Source organism: Myxocyprinus asiaticus, chromosome 28 (genome assembly GCF_019703515.2).
Source record: "Myxocyprinus asiaticus isolate MX2 ecotype Aquarium Trade chromosome 28, UBuf_Myxa_2, whole genome shotgun sequence".
Lineage (NCBI taxonomy): Eukaryota > Metazoa > Chordata > Actinopteri > Cypriniformes > Catostomidae > Myxocyprinus > Myxocyprinus asiaticus.
Genome location: NC_059371.1, coordinates 30,606,054 through 30,625,821, shown reverse-complemented (window position 1 = coordinate 30,625,821; position 19,768 = coordinate 30,606,054). Strand labels below are relative to the sequence as shown.

At 37.7% G+C, this 19,768-nt stretch overlaps 1 protein-coding gene across 1 annotated transcript in view; it reads left to right on the top strand.

Moving 5' to 3' along the window:
• LOC127418658 (plexin-A2-like) overlaps positions 1-19,768 on the top strand; it is a 312,630-nt gene that overhangs the window by 236,937 nt on the left and 55,925 nt on the right. Inside the window, exons 18-20 of the mRNA XM_051659328.1 lie at positions 12,943-13,182; positions 16,325-16,468; positions 18,159-18,393. Coding sequence (XP_051515288.1) covers positions 12,943-13,182; positions 16,325-16,468; positions 18,159-18,393 — 619 coding nt within the window. The remainder of the gene's footprint in view (positions 1-12,942; positions 13,183-16,324; positions 16,469-18,158; positions 18,394-19,768) is intronic.

The window sequence follows — 19,768 nt, the reverse complement described above, 5'->3', positions numbered from 1 at the left end:
ATTTAATATGGAGCAATATATTTTAAAATATGATATCATTTGTTAATTTATCTTAGTTTATTTTGCAATTAGAGAGGTATTTGTAGTATCTGTCACAAAAAATTATTAGGATCTCAATTAGGGTGACTTAATTAAACATTATAAAAAATTTAAAAAAAATTAAAAAAAATCTATTTACACTAAATACCACCCAAAAAATAGAAACCATTATAGTTACTAAACATAGTTGAAAAATAAGCATTATTATATTAAAAAAATAAAATATATAAATGTTATATTATTTTGTATCATAGTAATATATATTATAATAATTATTATTTTATATATTGCTGCAAAAAAGAAGGCATACGTAAAATACCACAGAAGTGTCTGCAATCTGTGAATAATTGTTTTATTTTATTTATTTATTTATTTTTCATTTAAATGAACCGTTCGAACGAACCGACTGGCTAAATTAAATCTGACTCCCCAAATGAAAGAGAGTGGGTGTTTAAGGCAGGTTTCTTGATCATTGCATCAATTCGCTCGGTCATAAAGCATACAGTATACCAAGCCTTTTGTTACACTACACCACTATTCATTGGAAACTGTAGCTTGATTCTGTAAAAGCTGCTATGTTTTGAAAACAACTGAGCTACTGTCACGCAACTGATATATGTGTATAAGATAGTAGCCTTACTACTTTTAGCTAGTTTCTCGCCAACAATGTTCTTGAAAATATTGGTGGATTCTGGCCAGTTAAAGTGGCTGGTTAATGGGTTTCAAAGAAAGATGAATTGCTGACAGAAAGTCTTGGTCAGCATTGATCCTGAAATGAGAAGGCCGAAGGCTGAAGAATCGGTTCAAATTCAATTTGCTTGTCACTGCAGGGGGTCCAAGTTTAATTAATGGAAGAGGATTTTTTTTTTGCTAGGCCAGACAAGAGGACAGGATGCCTAGTGACATCCTACTGTAACAGAAGAGAGACTGTACTGTGTTATAATGCTTTAAATTATTATTTAAATTGTTATGTAAACATGTGCTAGATTGACGCCTTTGACAGTTCCATCTCATCTCACACCTGCGACTCGCAGAGAAGTGACGCTTTTTTTAGACGCCATGTCAAGTTAAAAGAACTTAAACTCTTTTTATTTTTATACACAAGAACGCACCCTTAAAGGTACAGTAGCAAAAACACCTTGTTGAATTCTAAGGGTCAGAGAGAGTATAAAACTAAATAAAGTTTTTTTTTTTGGGGGGGGGGGGGACCTTGACTAATATTATAAATGGATTTCAGGGGGATAAAATAAAATGCTAAAAGTGTACAGTATGCTCCCTTTAAAGCACAAATACACTTTGTACTAGCTTATTTCATAGCAGTCCTAATCACACATTATCGCTGAGTGAGAATTGACTTTCGTGAGGTGAAACAAAACATCCTTCATCTGTTACTAACAGCATAACTGCACCTCAGTCGCCAGCTCTACAGATGTACCTATGTGTGGGTAGTTCTCCTGAAAGTCACTTTTAATCAAAATGACACCGACTGCTCAATGAGGAGTGACAGAAGCCCTGTGTTTCTCCATGCTTCACAGAGCCCAGAGCTCTCAGAGTTCTTTAGTGGGACGCCTGAAATATGTTATGTGGGCGCTCTGTCTGATGTGTCAGGTACTAGTGTTCGCTCACTTTCTCCTTCTTTCTCATTCTTACTCTTTACAACAAAGAAAGGAATACACACAGAGAAAGGTTTAATTCCTTCTTTTAGGTAGAGTCTCTTTTCTCTTCATAAGAGTGATCACCAAAGACTCGACTCGGCTTTGATTTCCTGCACAAACGTGAATGAGCTAAATTTTTATTAAAAGAAAAGTTTACCCAAAAATAAAAATTCTGTCATTATTTACTCGTCCTTGTGTCCTTCTGAAATCATCTGACTTTCTGAACAGCAGAGGTATGGAAGCCCAGGAGTGCCATTTACCAAAGAATGAAGGAATAAATGATCAATCTATTAATTTGAAAATAAAAATGTGAATAAATAAACCAATTTATAAGTGGACATATAAATAGACACATTTTTATCTGTTTATTTAATTCATGTTTAAAAATGTCATTATATTTAACAATAAAATTGTGCATTAATAAATCATATTTATTTAATGTTTAAAATGTCATTAAATGTAGCAATAAATTAGTACATTAACGAGTCTTTTAAATGCACTATAAAAGCACCTTTTAAATGGCATTTTAAAAAGATATTTGGCAATTGCTTTTCTTAATTAATTTGCCAATTGCTATTCCTCATCCATTTGCCAATGGCTTTTCTTTTCCATTTTGCTTTTCCTTTTCTTTTTCTTTTTCTTTTTCTTGAGAATCAAGTTAAAAAATGCCATTGGCCTGTTGACTCGTGAGAGCAACAAATGAACTTTTGATTCAGTTATAAGACACACCCCCTCTCCTATGTGCCACTCGAAGAGGATGTAAGACGGCCTGCCATTGGACGACGGTACAAGCAGTTTATGTGATATTACTGGATCTGCGAATCACGCGAATAAGAAACGGATGCAAAGCATATCAGAAGTTAATGGTAGCTCATTCACCGTTGCTGTGAAATGCTGAACGCGACCCTACTCGAGCGTGCACAGTGATATGTGTTCAGGATGGGAGCTGGTAATCATGATGCTGTCAACAGAACCAGCCTCCCGACCCACGCCTCCAACTGAAACACGCACAGCAACCGCCATTTGCCTCACCCTACTTCACTGCTTGAGGTACCGAGCCAATGAAGAATACCGCCAGATCCTGTACTAAAGCACCTCCGTGAAGTTGGCACCCCATATAATTAAATCTTTACCAAATCTATACCATTGCTGTTTGAGATATTAGACATAATTTTTTTGCTGTGTGACGTCACTTTCCACCCCATGAGGTCGTTTGTGCTCGGTTTGTGCTCTCAAAAGAAACATCATAACATTTTCCTTTCTTTGTATTAAACAAGATAGCTTTTGGGAGCTGTGAAATCATGCAGGCTCAACCCCATGTCAGTCACTCTCACCTCTCCCCTCCGTTTGTGCTCGCATCTGGTTTGCGCCGTGTTTGGTATCATTGAAGCATTCATTTTTGGGCAAAGATTAATCTTTCAGCCCTTCAAACTCAAACGCATCTCTCTTTCTCTGTCAGGAAATATCAGATTTGGTCTGATATTTAAACCAGGGATGAAAACTACTCACCTTTCAGCTAAAGTCACCTTTTCTGAAGCTAATTTCTCAAATTGTTTGGTAAAAATTCTAAATTTTCCTTATTAAAATCACTTAAAATGGTTACTTTAAGCTTAAAAACTTTTTTAAAAGTTAGTAAGTAAAATTGATATTAAGAACATATAAATACAAAATAAATGTAGCCCACACAACCAGTCCAAAAGGACACTGACTAAATTTGTTTCTCATAATCTTAAAACCTTTTGATCTAAAGGCTTATGGTCAAATGCTTGGGATTAATTTTGTACTCAAAAATAAATTACATTGTGCTGAAATTTCAAATAAATATTTTGAATATTAGCTACCATATTGGCCTATGCAATTACACAAACACTGTCAACGCAAGTCACGGCAGCTTCTAGCTAAATTAAAACAAAATAAAAGCAAATTCAGAGCTGAAAACTGTGGCTGTTTACTTGCAGATTTTTTCTTTCTTTTTTTATAATTAACTTATATAAACATGATCAGAATCAGAATCAGCTTTATTGCCAAGTATGCTTACACATACAAGGAAATTGTCATGGTTACAGGAGCTTCCAGTGCACAACAATACAATACAGCAACAAGACATAGATAATAATAAAAAATAATAATAATAAATATATATATATATATATATATATATATATATATATATATATATATATATATATATATATATATATAATACAAATCAAATTTGAATAGAAAATAAAGTATATATAGAATAAACAATAAGACAAATATATAAAATATGGGTGAGTGGGGTCCAGAGTGATTTTTCCAGCCTTTTTCCTCACTCTGGAAGTGTACAGATCTGGAAGGGAAGGCAGGGGGCAACAAATAATCCTCTCAGCAGTCTGAACTGTCCTTTGTAGTCTTCTGATATCCAATTTCGTAGCTGCACCAAACCAGACAGTTACTGAAGTGCAGAGGACAGACTCAGTGACTGCTGAATAGAACTGGATCAGCAGCACCTGTGGCAGGTTGAACTTCCTCAACTGGCAAAGGAGTCAATGTGGGTCTCCCACTTGCCCAGGAACCTGAATGACTCCACAGCTTCCACAGTGCTGTTTAGAATGGTGAGCGGGGTCAGTGTTGGGGTGTTCCTGCTAAAGTCCACAATTATCTCCACCGTTTTGAGCGTGTCCAGCTCCAGGTTGTTTTGACTACACCAGTGAGCCGGCCGTTCATCCCTTCTGTATACAGACTCATCATCATCTTGGATGCACAGATGTACAGCTTTGCTCAGCAGTTTCGCATTATAATGTTTGCAGGAAGGAGTCGAGAGAAAGAGGATCTAAATGCAGGCTTATTTAATAAAAACTCAGGAAAATAAACACAGGAAATATTTTTTTTATTTATTCACATTTAAATGTGTCTATTTATTTGTCCATTTATAAATTGGTTTATTTATTCACATTTTTATTTTAAAATTAATATATTGATAATGTATTCCATTCTTTTGTAAATGGCACACCTGGGCTTCCGTAGAGGTGAGTTTTTAAAGAAAATCTTGGCCTCTCGTTTCTATACAATGAAAGTGAAAGGGGCGGTTAAGGTCCAAAATGACAATTAAACACCATAAAATGATCATAATAGTAGTCCATATGACTTGTGCTCTATATTCCAAGTCTTCTGAAGACCAATTATAGCACTGAAGCCATAGCAATGTCCGATTTGTGAACAAATCGTTCTTTTGAGTTGGTCTTTTTAATGATTTGTAGATCAAGCTCACAAAACCGGTCTGAATGATTTGTTTATGAATTGTATTGGTTCACAAGTTCAACTCACTGACACAATGATCTGGTTGCAGTAATTAACAGCTCACTATAGGTGAGTTTTATCAGTGAATTATGGCTTACATTGAGGTAGGCATGGCGTGGCAAGTCAATATGGACTACTTTTATGGTGATTTTTGAAGCTTGACAGCCCCAGTCCTCTTTCTTTATATGTGAAAAATTTACCAGGGTATTCTTCAATAATGTACATTTGTATCATAATGGTTCAGAATGAAACAAAACAGTGTCAGAGTCTGGCAGTCAGAGGCGAGCGCCCATCAATGCAGCCTTCAAACTGTCATCTGCCTCCTCCCCAAATTGCTTTTTTCCCTCCTCTTCTCCCCTCCCTTTACCTGGCGGGGTTTTCAGAAGCTGAGCACATGGCAGACAATTGCCTTTGTTCATCCTGCTGTACCTGTCACCAGCCTGCAATTGAGACATTAATCATTTTCCTGATTATAGCTAAAAGATTAGTTTTTCTGCCTTTGTCTTCTCTTGAGGAGAGGAAAAAAATTGGTTGACACGTGCAACAGCAGAGAGATTCCGTAATGAAGTCTGGAGACAGATTCCTGAAGCGCTCTGCGCTGTATCTGAACCAATCAAATAGGCACTTCAGTTTTCTTCTAAAACGAAGAGATCAGATGCTCCCACCAATCAGTGTCAGACCTTCCCAGATACCACGGATAAGAGACCGCTCTCAAAACCAACATGAAGAACATGAACTGTAGATGTTAAAAGTATTCTAGCATATGCATTTAACAAAGTGCCACTGGCATTTTTCTACAATTATGTAGATACTTACAGTTGTTCTACATTCATTCTAAACTACATTCATCCATCAAATATCCTGATATCCAGTTTTATGTACATGTACGTAAAACAACAAAGAGCATAATTCAGAGTTGGTAATGAAAGCAGTGTACCCTTAAAGGGATAGTTCACCTAAAAATTAAAATTCTTTCATTATTTACTAACATTTATGTTGCTCTAAACCCATGAATTTCTTTTTTCATGAAGTGCTTCTTCATTACTATACTGTCCTCCAGTTCCTAAATCCATTTAATGAAAGAGTCGAGAATTGAGCGTCCTAGCTCCAGTATTTATTGAAGTACAGTTGGTAGAGTTGCACTTCATGTCGACTCAGTCATGAATCAGAGTGAAACTAAAACAAAATAAATTAGATACAATGAATTCCTGCTATATATGCAGGGTTGGGAGATGCTGAAAAATGTAATTTGTAACATATTCTGTTAGATTACTCAAGGTCAGTAACATATTCTAAATACTTTGGATTACTTCTTCAGCACTGGTAGATTTTTTCACTTGTTTTATTTATAAAAACTCTGCCAGTACAGTAAGATAAAATACACATGTTAAAAATACATTCTCTGAAAAACCTAAATATCTTATGCAGTGTTGTTTCTAAAATAAGATAAATCAAATTGATCTTGTTTTAAGGATTTTTAGATATTTTTACAGGAAAACAATACAAAAATTATTATAAAGAATACAATTTTGGCCCTAATATCAAAGGTCTTACTAGAAAAATGAAATGATGATCTAACGTGAATTTTCTTGTTAAAGAAATATGATCGTGCCTGGTAACGTGCTTGTAAAATGGCTAGAAATAGCATTTTAGCTTAGCATAAAGCTGACAATTTACACAAGGCTTATTTCTATTTCTTCTGCTCCAAACTTACTTCAAACTTACTTCTCTGTCTGCTCGTATGAATGTAACACATCATAAGAAAGTGTTTCACCGCTGTTCACATGCTCTTTGGATCACATAATTTATATGTATAAATGTTTTCCATCTGAAAGGACTAAATATTAAATGAAACAAATGACAATAAAATGCAAAGTAATCTCTTCAGTAATAAAAATACTTCTTAAATGTAAATGTATTCTAATTACCAATTAATAAAATTGTCACTGTAATGGAATACAGTTACTTATATTTTGTATTTTAAATATGTAATCCCATTTCATGTATTACTTTACTACCCAACCTTGTATATATGTAATGCATTTTCAATATAAATCTCAAACAAACTGTGTCTTGAGTCAGTTACATCTTAAAGACTAAGTATGTGTCACAAACATGATGCTACTTATCATAGGACATCTAAATCAGACTAATTCTTTAGATTGCAAATTCAATAATTAACTTAATACAGCACCGATCAAATGTAAGCAATAAGATTAACTTAAAGATTACTTCGCATTAAGGAACATTACAATTCTGAGTAACCATGCTTATGGACTTACATCATGCTAGCTTAATCAAAATAACTCTGGTAAGCATTAAATAACCAAAAATGTCTTAATACTTAAGATGTATGTAACAAGTTCTTAGTTCGGGGCAATGGAGGAGTCCGGAGACAGCGAAGCAGATTCAAGGTCAGTCTTTTTAATTGTCAGCTTCACACACAATCGACGGTAACCGTCGGAACAGACTAAATAATAAACAACGAAAAGCACTCGTGGCTGTCTGTGCTTGTAGGTCACTCTCTCCACCTTTCTGATGCTCTGGAGTGCCTTTTAAGTCTCCCTCCGCCATCACTATAATGAGAGACAGGCGTTAGAGATAATTATGAACCAGGTGACGAGCCTTACCGCTCTCCCTCTCCCGCAGACTGACACATGACGACGGCCCCCCATGCCAAAATGTATAATATGTAAAGAATAAAACTACTTACAGCCATTGCTTTCTTAAACTTCACAAGAAAAGGATAAATGAGGATTGAGAGCCCTGTATGTTTCTGATGCAACATGTGACTGAACAAATTAACTTCCTATTTCCCTTGTTTGAACCTCTCTGCAATAAGTGTCCATAAGGTGGCGATCAAAACAAGTAAACCTTAAATGGTAATGCTGTGAAATAAAGGGCAGAACAATTACAGTAGAATGTTTTAGAGCACTTACACACTAGAGTTTATGCTACATCATAAAACGCTGTAAAGCCATTGATTTAAAAGAGAATGGTGTGTCAAGGATGTTGGAAAAATGCAAAAGTTATGCTGGAAATGTTTTTTTGTTTTTTTTGTTGTTTTTGCAGTGCATTGAAGCAGGCATCCATTGACCAATGAGAATTCTAAAATTTCAGGTGGGTCCTGACAGTGGATTTCCAAAACATAGGATGGCAGTGAAAGACTCATTTATATTTATGAGGAAAGTGCCATCTGGTTGGTTAGTTTACGGTTAGGGTTGGGTTATGGTTTCTCAGACCAATCAGGCACTGCTTTCCTGCTGAATATTATTGAATATTATGATCAGGAATGGCTTTCTTCGTGAATATAAATTAGTCTTCCCTGCCATTCTGTTTTGGAAAATCGTGTCCAGGCATGCTCCCGTAAATCGAATTTGCTAAATTCCCATTAAATTTCAAACTGGCCTCACTTTTTCCACATCCTAATCCAAAACTAATCTTACACAACCCTCATTAAACATTCCATCAAAAGAGCTTTCTCGACTTTGTAAGCAACCTTAGTTTTCCGATGAACCCTTTTCAAATTTCTTGATGGAATCCGGAAGTAAACTATAGCAATATAAACTTCTTTAGCACTGAAAAGGAGACCACAACAAATACGTTTTCATTCCCATTTTCTCCAACAGCAAAATAAAAAATGCCGAATGTGGAAAGGAATAGAGAATGGTTGACAACAGTCAGAAGAGGGAAAGATGCTAATGTAACTCCAGATAAAATTTTATCTAAGCCATCTCTTAGATTCTATGCAACTTTTTGCCCCAGAGATAAAGATGTGAGTAGAGAGAGCAAGAGATGGTTTGATTCACTAGCTTAGTCAGGGAGGACTGTGCTTTGTGCTGAGTCATGTGTCAGTTGTTGGAAAAACCTGAATTCAATTATTTCAGAGAGACAGGAAAACAGAAAGGATTCCAATTATTTTCACAGACAAATACCTGCAGCTACTGCAGCCTGGTCATGGAAGGACAGTGGTGATACTCAAAAGCTATTAGTCTGGTGTAGGCCCTGAAGTTCTGCTGTGCAAAAAATTAATAAATACAAATCTAAATGTATTCGATTTGGTCCCACTTAGTATCTTCATGCTTACACTGGGTGTTCTTTCAAATGTAAAATACTTTGCTAATTAAATTCCAGCCATGTGGAAAGCTACATTATTTTTGTGCCTAAACGTTAGCTTAGTAGCTTGTTGTGGGCAGAGGTGAAGAAATAAACTGGTAGAGCAAGACGAAATGTGTCAACAGCCAGTATGCGTCCAGCCAGTTTAAAACAGATGGTGAGTAGAGCCAGTGTAAGGCTGTTGTAGGCTGTGCCAGGCTGGTGGTGTTCACAGCATCGTCTCTGATATGGCATTGCCACAAAAGGCCAGAGAAAAAGTTCAAACACATTAGAACTTTATCATGTCCTGCTTAGCTAGTGGGTGCCATGAACATCTAGGTATCTACATATGTCATTTTGAGGTGTTGGTAGTCGAATAGTTAGAAATCGAGCTGTTAATTCAAAGATTGCATGTTCAGTCCCTAGTAGAGGTGACTCTGGAACGCGATAGATAGGGAGAAAACAGTTCTCCATTGTCATAATAGTAAGAGGTCATTTAGCAGACACATTTATCCTAAGTGTACCATAAGCAACAATACCCCTGGAGCAAGCTGGTTTAAAATCACCAGATACTGGCTGATTAATCAGCCTGGCCAATACATGGATCTATAATTAATTTTGTACTCTTTTTCCTGTGTTTACTCTAAATGACACCAAAAATGTTACAAGTCCTTTGCCGTTCAGCATTGCATTAAGAGACCGTTTTCAACAATGCCCGATTTGACTAGATGTGCATTTGCTTAGTTACCTCACTTGTGGTGCTGTGGAGTGTGTAATGGGATTACAAGTTGATGACAGTTTGACTTTAGAGTTATTGAATTTGATTAATTTTTAACTGCTCGGAGCTGCCAGGGAGCTCCTGTTACTATATCATGAAAACATGGGGCATAATGTAAAGTGCCTCAATACTACAGAGGAGAACTAAACCCGAATGCTACAAAACCTACATTCGATTCAGTCAACTTCCATGAAAGTTGTTACATCGGAAGTTTATTTTTTATTTTTTTATACACACACTTTTGAAATTCTCAAGTTCAAGTGCAGTAGGTTAGTCCTAATAATGAATTCGGTTTAGTGGCTGAAACGAAGGCCTTGTAACCGGAAGTTTTCTGGTTTGAGTCCCAAGCAAGACACTTAAACCTAGGTTAATCCACATGTACTGTTCCTTTAATAAGTGTCCTGTAAGGGGTCATTCAGATCAAACAAATACAACAGAATGCAGGTGTCTCGAGATGTTTTTTAGAGTAGACGTTCTTTTCAACCTGACTGTTAGATGCAACACATGCAGATGGAAGTTGAACCCAGATAATGGAACTTTATTTAAAACACAGGTAAGAACACAGGTGAGTATAATAGTAGACAAACTTAGCTGTGCTCAGAGTCACTTGGTTTGCAGAAGATGATGACTGAAGTAGGAATAACAATGATGAAGTGCATAGGAAGAATAAGGACACTGCTGTGAAAGAGCAGTGAGATCTGTGTGTTCCTAAGGTAGGCTAGACAGTGACTGTGAGATTGTGACAGGTACAGTATATGAGCTGTCTTTGATTACTGTGGTAACTAAGCGCAGGTGCAGGTGATTAGAAGCTCCGGGGAAAGTGAATTGGACAAGGAAGAGCCGGATGGAGGAGTGACACTGACACAGCATCTAAAAAAGTGCCGCTCCTGCACAAGATGAAGAAGAAAAAAAAAAAAACAAGACAGTACAATGATCAAAGACATCCACCTAGTACATGTTCTGCAGATGGACACAAAAGAGCATTCATTGGTCCCCTAAGTTGGTTTAGATAAAACTATCTACTAGATAACTGCTTACTGCCTACAATTTCCTTAATTGTTTCTGGAAATCAGTCTTAAAATGAAAGCTTTGTTTAGGAACATGGTAGAAGGTCTAAGTTGGTCGACCATCGTGCACCAGCAACAAACTAGCTACAGTCACTGATCTGACCAGCTTCAGGTGGTCAAACTGGTTTTTGGAACATGATGGCCAATCCACTAGCCTATAACCAGCTTGGACCAGATAATGACTATCTTAGGCCAGCTAGAATCCAGCTTCCATGTTGTTTCAAAACATAGCTACCAACTTAATCTAGGTTTTCAAGCAGGGTTCGTTATTGCTTTTTTGAATAATATTCCATGCAAACGATACTCTCAGAGGAACAGAACTCCCCCTGAATCATCAGAACTGAAAAAAGAGGCTGAGTTTTGCTTGTTTTTGTGCCTTAATGAGTTTTTCTTTTTCTGACTCTCAGTTAATTCTGAGAATTTAGCCTTGAGGACAAAAACTTTGTCTTTGGAACACCCCCATTCTGTTCACTAGCAATGACTCCAACAAAACAAGCAAGTAAAAGCCATTACCAGTTAATTACTGACAAGAAAACCATTGTAGTCTCAGGATGCCGGGGAAGAATATCACTTGATATACACTCCTCAAGGGCCAAGTTAAGAGGAACATCAGAGGAATGAGGAACCAAAAGCTGTGGAATGAGATGCACCCTCAATCTCAACAAAATCAAGTTTGTGTGGTCAAAATGAGTTAGTATCGATTTAAGCTCTGACTGCGAGGAGGCGAGTAGGGGGTGTGGTGCTCGCCAGACCTGCCGTGCTTTGAAGATATTTAGCTCTAATTAAGTTTCTCCCCTGAGAGTCGTGGAGAAGAAAGAAATGAGATGAAAACCTCGAGGCGCAGTCAGAGTTTTGCAGCCATCAATTTTGTTGTTCGAGTGTCAGCACTGCTCTGCCGTGTTTGGAGGGAACGGCTCAATGCTTGTACATGTAGACGGGAATGTGTCCATCAAGTGTGACTGCTGATATTTATGCAGTGCAGATGTATCTCACAGTTGTTGTGTACTTGAAATATGAGAGTGTTGTTAGCTAATTGTTTTGCTAGAGTTAATCCCAGCTATTTGCCATCATTCAGGTGCTGTATAGTCATGTTTGAGCTGTTGCTTAGCAGTTAGTGCATGTTCTTCAGTATATTGTGCAGTAGTGTTCGTGTTGGAAACAAAAGTTCGAATCCAGCTCGTGACATTGCCCAAAAATCTCACAAAAACATGTCCAGGCCACATTTCACCCCCCAAATCCAAAAAAAAAAAAAAAAAAGATATCATATTTTGCATAAAGACAAGGAAGCCCTTTTTAGGACTATTGCAAATTTTTGCATTGTAACTATTTTATTGACAATTAAGCTAAACTAAAAACTCTCATTACCGTAATGTGCCTGGATATTTTTTATTTTATTTTGTAATACAGTACAGCAAATATTATAATGATGTATAATTTAAATATTTACAATGTAAATAATGTATCATTATTTGTGTTGTATAATTGTAATCTGGCGGTAAAGTGTGCTTAATTGTCATGAAAATAATGTCACACAATAATGTGATGCAAAAAAATCTTGATGTTCCAAAATTAGGCTTGATTTTTTATTTTTGCACAATAGAATTTATTATTAATATTTTGGGGTGAAATATGACCTGGATATGTTTTTGACAGGTTTCATGAATGCTGGATGAGTGCCTCATATCTGTCATGAGTTATAGAAAAGAGATGAATGTCACAGTTATCTGTAAGGAGAGATTTGATCAGAAGAGTGTAATTTACACTTTTAATGTTTTCTTTCTGAGTTTATTTCTCACTTTTGAGCAAAAATGGTATTCTTGCCTTTGTTCTCCAGCTCTGTTGTTGTCTAACAAAAGGATATGCATCTGTGGTCTTTTCAGCTCAGTAAAACATACTTGAAAACAGATGGTATCAAAGGATTCTTAATGGGAAAGAACTGAAGTGAGATGAAACAATGAATAACAATTACTCTCGGAAAAATGCTGATGAAAATAAGTGATATTTCTCTCTCTACTCTTTTTTCCAGGTGTGTAAAGTTCTGAACACCACTTCTATGAGCTGTTTCGCTCCTTCTTTGATGGCCGAGTACAGGCCTGGTCTGGACTCAGTCAAGCACGCAGATGAGTTTGGCTTTATCTTCAATAACGTGCAGGCTCTTCTAGTGTACAACAACACTAACTTCCTGTACTACCCTAACCCTTACTTCGAACCGCTCAGCACCAATGGCATACTGGAACAGAAACCTGGCTCCCCTATTATTTTAAAGGTATGTCCATCTTCAGGCTTGACCCTTGCCCTGAGAGGGACATCTCATATTTTTGCAATCCAAGCATATACAATGTGTCCTGGTTTGCAACCCATACATATGCATATACTGTACATATAACTAGTGTTGGGTAACGTTACTTTTAAAAGTAACTCATTAGAATATTGCGTTACTCTTTAAAAGAGTAACTTAAAAGTAAATTTTTATGGAAAGTAAAGAGTTACGTTATTTTTGCGTTACTTTTTTCTCACAGCCACTTTCTCTTCTGCTATGTTATGCATTCCATACAAATAAGCCATGCATTACATACAAGAGACATTACAGGTCATGCTAGCTACTGTATAACACTCATATCAAAACAACATAGTAAACAAACAGATAATTAGAAAGAAGGTCTTCATGTCATATTTATAATAAAAAAATCTATAACATGAACATGCATGATTTGTTTTTCCATCAACATGACAGCCAATATGAATACTGAAGAATAACCACTCTTACCTAAAGCAGCAAAGTCCAACACTTGAACCTGCATCATAAACTCAGCAAAAAAAGAAACGTCCTCTCACTTTCAACTACTTTTATGTGTAAATATTTGTATTGAGATAAAAAGATTCAACAACTAAAACATAAACTGAACAAGTTTCACAGACATGTGACTAACAGAAATGGAATAATGTGTCCCAGTCTAAAGTCAAGTTCTAAAGTAACAGTCAGTATCTGGTGTGGCCACCAGCTGTATTAAGTACTGCAGTGGATCTCCTCCTCATGGACTGCACCAGATTTGCCAGTTCTTGCTGTGAGATGTTACCCCACTCTTCCACCAAGGCACTTGCAAGTTCCCAGACATTTCTGGGGGGAATGGCCCTAGCCCTCACCCTCCGATTCAACAGGTCCCAGACGTGCTCAATGAGATTGAGATCCGGGCTCTTCACTGGCCATGACAGAACACTGACATTCCTGTCTTGCAGGAAATCACGCACAGAACGAGCAGTATGGCTGGTGTCATTGTCATGCTGGAGGGTCATGTCAGGATGAGCCTGCAGGAAGGGTACCACATGAGGGAGGAGGATGTCTTCCCTGTAATGCACAGCATTGAGATTGCCTGCAATGACAACAAGCTCAGTCCAATGATGCTGTGACACATCACCCCAGACCATGACGGACCCTCCACCTACACGAGAGTACAGGCCTCGGTGTAACGCTCATTCCTTTGACGATAAGTGCAAGTCCGACCATCACCCCTGGTGAGTCAAAACCATGACTCGTCAGTGAAGAACACTTTTTGCCAGTCCTGTCTGGTCCTTCGAAGGTGGGTTTGTGCCCATAGGCGACGTTGTTGCCGGTGATATCTGGTAAGGACCTGCCTTAAAACAGGCCTACAAGACCTCAATCCAGCCTCTCTCAGTCTATTGTGGACAGTCTGATCACTGATGGAGGGATTGTGCGTTCCTGGTGTAACTCGGGCAGTTGTTGTTGCCATCCTGTACCTGTCACGCAGGTGTGATATTTGGATGTACTGATTCTGTGCAGGTGTTGTTACACGTGGTCTGCCACTGCAAGGATGATCAGCTATCCTTCCTGTCTCCCTGTAGCACTGTCTTAGACATCTCACAGTATGGACATTGCGATTTATTGCCCTGGCCACATCTGCATTCCTCATGCCTCCATGCAGCATGCCTAAGGCACGTGCCCACAGATGAGCAGGGACCCTGGGCATCTTTCTTTTGGTGTTTTTCAAAGTCAGTAGAAAGGTCTCATTAGTGTCCTAAGTTTTTATAACTGTGACCTTAATTGCCTACGTCTGTAAGCTGTTAGTGTCTTAACGACCGTTCCACAGGTGTATGTTCATTAATTGTTTATGGTTCATTGAACAAGCATGGAAAACATTGTTTAAACCCTTTACAATAAAGATCTGTAAAAGTTATTTTGATTTTTACAAAATTGTCTTTAAAATGTCCTGAAAAAGGGACATTTCTTTTTTTGCTGAGTTTATTTGTCGTCATGTGCTGTGCCCATCGACAATGTCAGAGTCAACTTAAGATGTTTTTCAAAAGTCAGGATAAAATTCAGTGGGGAATGCCAGCCTAACTTTTTCAAGAAATTTGTCTGATAATAAAAGAATATTTTTCACTTAAGTCATCACTGCATTAAAAAATCAGTAAACACGTATAGGCAGAGGGATTATAAGACTAGTCTTCCACTGGCCACGATATGTTACACAGGGTGAAATATTCGTTCAATTCACTGACTTATGCAGCTGAACTGCTCCGTGTTACAGCTCCCCCTAACTGGGAGAATGGGATGAGAAAAGCTGGATCAGTGGCTCCAAGCAACGTTCTACATTGATTGTGTACGCAGAGAAATTGTCTTAGTTTCTAAAAAGATTCTACATTTTTGTTTTATAATAAACCGTTTTTATGACATTTTGGTAGCATTAAAAATGATTTCATTCAAGTTGTATCAACATATGCCTTTGAAGTTGTATGCGATCATCCAGTGGCATCTGTATGCACCGTGGATCAACTCAAAACAAGTGTGCACTGAGATGACTTAAGTGAAAAATATTATTTTATTATCAGACACATTTCTTGAACATAAATTGCTCTACATGGCTTAATGAATCAATCGAGTTTCACTCAACCGAATGTTGACCTCATATTATGCTAAAGCACACAATTTTCCCAGCTTGCATAGCTAATGTGCATGCCTGTATTTAAAAGGTGATTGGCTATTTTACATCCTTTCTACATCCATTGACTGCTGGGTGCTAGAGCTTCTTGGCTGGGCGTTCCAGTTTATTCCATTCATTTAAATAGAAGTGACTCGTCTCTGCTAAATAGTCTCTGGTCTCACACTCTATAGAACTACAATGCCCATCATGCACTATGTCTCCTTCCCGAAGTTTGCACACTTTTACTCCTGATTTCTCGCAATACAGGGAAAGTAGAGGTGTACAAAAGCAACGCGTTACTTTATTTAAAAAGTAACTCCGATTTCATGGTCTAAAATAAAATAAAAATATTGTGTTACTTTACTCATTACTCGAAAAAGTAATCTGATATGTAACACGCATTACTTGTAATGTGTTACCCCCAACACTGCATATAACATTCTTTCCAATGTGCTGTTTGTGTAACAGGGTAAGAACCTGGTTCCTGCTGCCTCTGGAGGTGTGAAGCTTAACTACACCGTTCTCATAGGAGAGACTCCCTGTTCTGTCACCATATCTGAAACTCAGCTGCTGTGCGAGCCGCCTAACCTCACCGGCCAGTACAAAATCATGGTAAGACATCTACAGTGTGTTTATGTGCCCTGTAGAGCAATTTAGTTTATGTGTTCTTAGTTCTTTGTCCACTCAAATGACTTTCCTGCACTCTGACTTTAAGTTTCCTGTGTTTACATACTTGAAAGGCCCCTTAGTACTTGTTTACTAGGTGTGAGGTTGTTGTACCACTGCTGAAGACACAGGCCAGACCTTCAGCAGTGGAACATGTTGTTGCTGTCACCAGGTTCCCTAGGAAGAGGAAAGCAATTACTGTTAGTGCTGCCCAAAAGTTACCAAACACATTATATTGCATACTCAATGTGTGTGTGTGGGTGTTTTTCTGTATTTTTTGTTGTTTCAAAGCATAGGATAAAATTTTGCACTCTTTACTGTATTTCTGTATTTAAGCAGAATGCTATTACCATGTTTTTTTCCCCAACATGGTACTATGGTAATACTATGTTTTTTTTTTTTTTTTGTCCATGTACCATGGTATTGTAATACCATGATTCTGGGAAATGGTCCCATGTTAATACAAAGGTGTTTTTTTTAGATATGCCATGATAATACCAGTGTTTTGTGGACATGATTCTCTGGTAATACCATGGCATTTTTCGGACGTATACCATGCTAGTACCGTGCTGGGTTTTTTGGACATAAAACCATGGTATTGCAATGATTTTTGGACATGATCTGATGGTAGCACCATTACCATGGTGCTTTTTGGACATATACTATGGTAATACCATGGTATTTTGTGGACATATGCCATGGTATTACCATGGTGATTTTTTGGACATGTACCATAGTGATACCATGGTGATTTTATTTTTTATTTTATTTTTTTGGACATAAAACCATGGTAAAGCAATGGTTTTGCGGACATGGTTCAATGGTAATACCATTGTGCTTTTTGGGACTATACTATGGTAGTAAAATGGTGTTTTGTTTTGGACATAACACCATGGTAATTAGGGTTTGAAATTAACACCCGCCAACCCACCAAATGCGGGTAAAATTCGGCTGTGGCAGGTAACTCTGTTACTCTTACTAGCCACTTTGGCGGGTAATGTTTTTTCAGGGGTTTTCCTGCATCGAAAATTCTGTGAATGTCTGGCTACTCGGAGCTGCTGTCAAAGGAAATGTAATGGTATTCATGTCTCTCATAAATTACACGCGCATCTGTGCAGGGTGAATTAAGCGTGCTTTCGTGTGAACCACCACGGTGCACACCAGCGCTCTCCAGAGATAAGATCGCCAGAGCTCTTGGAACAGCACAGATTGAAACTTTTGTGATTCAGTCATGCTTCACTCGATATTGCAGCGACCGGTGGAAAACACAAAACTTATATGACCCATTTTAATTCTACAGAGAACATTGTAGTAAAAAGCGCTACAGTATATGGAAGAAGTCAAACCTCTCAGTGTGTTGAGGCTTTTAGATTTTTCCATAACAAACACTACAGTTTATTTTTTAGAAAAGACTATCAACATTAACCTAACCACAGTAATGTGAAGCCCACCATGGTCTTACATAATGGCCTTGTCATTACAAATGTCACTGTTAAACAATTGTAGAACAATGGTACCATTCGATACCATCACTGTATCGTGGTATTGCCCCAGTACTTTTTTGTAAGGAGTGTCTCTGTGTGTGTGCATATATTCTTGATTCTCATGAGTGTATATGTGTGCTTTTGTCTCTCAGGTGCAGGTTGGTGGTCTTCACGTGTCCCCAGGCTCAATTAACATCCTCTCTGACAGTCTCCTGACTCTCCCTGCCATTGTCAGCATCGCTGCTGGCGGTGGTCTTCTGCTCATCATCGTCATCCTAGTGCTGATCGCCTACAAGCGTAAATCCCGTGAGAATGACCTCACCCTCAAGAGACTCCAGATGCAAATGGACAACCTGGAGTCCAGAGTCGCTTTGGAGTGCAAGGAAGGTGAGAAAGACGTAAATTAAAAAAACTCACTTACACAAATACATCGCTAAAGTTGTGTCACTAATTATTCTTAAAACTAATTTTGTGTTTCACTACTACCACATTGAAGAACTGTCATGACCAGACAGTTGCATGGTTTAGTAACGCTGGCTATGTTCGGAATAGCATACTACAGTTCCATGCTACATACTACGGTTGCCCTACTATATTTGCCACAATGTGCAGTATACAACATTTCTTGCTTGACTCATTAGTTGATTGGCCTGCCAAATGTAAAGACATGTCTCTTTACAAAAAATATGTAAGTAAATAAATAAAAAACACAAAATATACTTTTTTATTTCCAAGATTTCCTAAATAACTGGACAAACTCTCATTATTAAACATATAATGTGATCATGTAACATGATTTTCAGTCATGACATACAGTAAACCTCTTGTGATGCATGTTCATGTCGGACATTGTTGGTAGGCAAAGTAATTAACTGAGTGCGAAAACATTTTTAACAAGACTTTTCTTAAGTCCACAGTGCTAAAGTTTCTGAACTTGAAGAAACATCCATATACTGTTTGGTATTTAGTATGTAGTGAGCTCATTTTCCATTCTAAATACAGAATGGTCTGTAGTCAATCACTGGAGCTTTTTAAATGGATTCTTAATTTTATATCTTTTTTTGGGGTGCTTTTGCCTCTTTTTAGGGTTCTACGTTGGGTGTTTGCTGCTTTTGGATGACAAATAAAATCAAAAGTAGCACATACCATTCTGATAAAGAGAGTGTCCCTGACCCATGGTTAGCAGTGCTGAAAGGATGATTTTTGTGTTGACTAACTCTACAGCCGTGAGGAATTTAAGATGCAGTGGTATCAGAGGGGCAGATTACTGCTGTCAGATCAAGAGCCCTGCACCCCTGCACACCTGCCAGAGAGTGTGTTTAAGATGAGAGGAAGCCATACTGATAGACAGCAAGAGAAAAAGAGGAGGAGGACAGGTGAGGGAAGGCAATAGAGTGGAGGCAGAACAGGAGAAAGGAGAAATAAGGAGGGTAGAGTGCTGCTCCAGGCTCTGTCAGAATGGACCCAATTAAAGACATCCCACTTTCAGTATCCAGCAGCAGGGGACAAGCACTTCAGCAGCCTTCAATTTACTGTGTGTGTGTGTGTGTGTGTGTGTGTGTGTGTGTATGTGTATGTGTATGTGTGTGTGTATGTGTATGTGTATGTGTGTGAGCCATAAATAGAGGCAAAGATTTATTATTATTATTATTATTATTGTTTTTGGTTCGCTCTATTCTTCAGCTTTAAAGACACTTCAGGAACTTCTGACAAAACTGGACAAAAACAAAAAATCTCTGATCTTGATTAGAACAGCACTGGA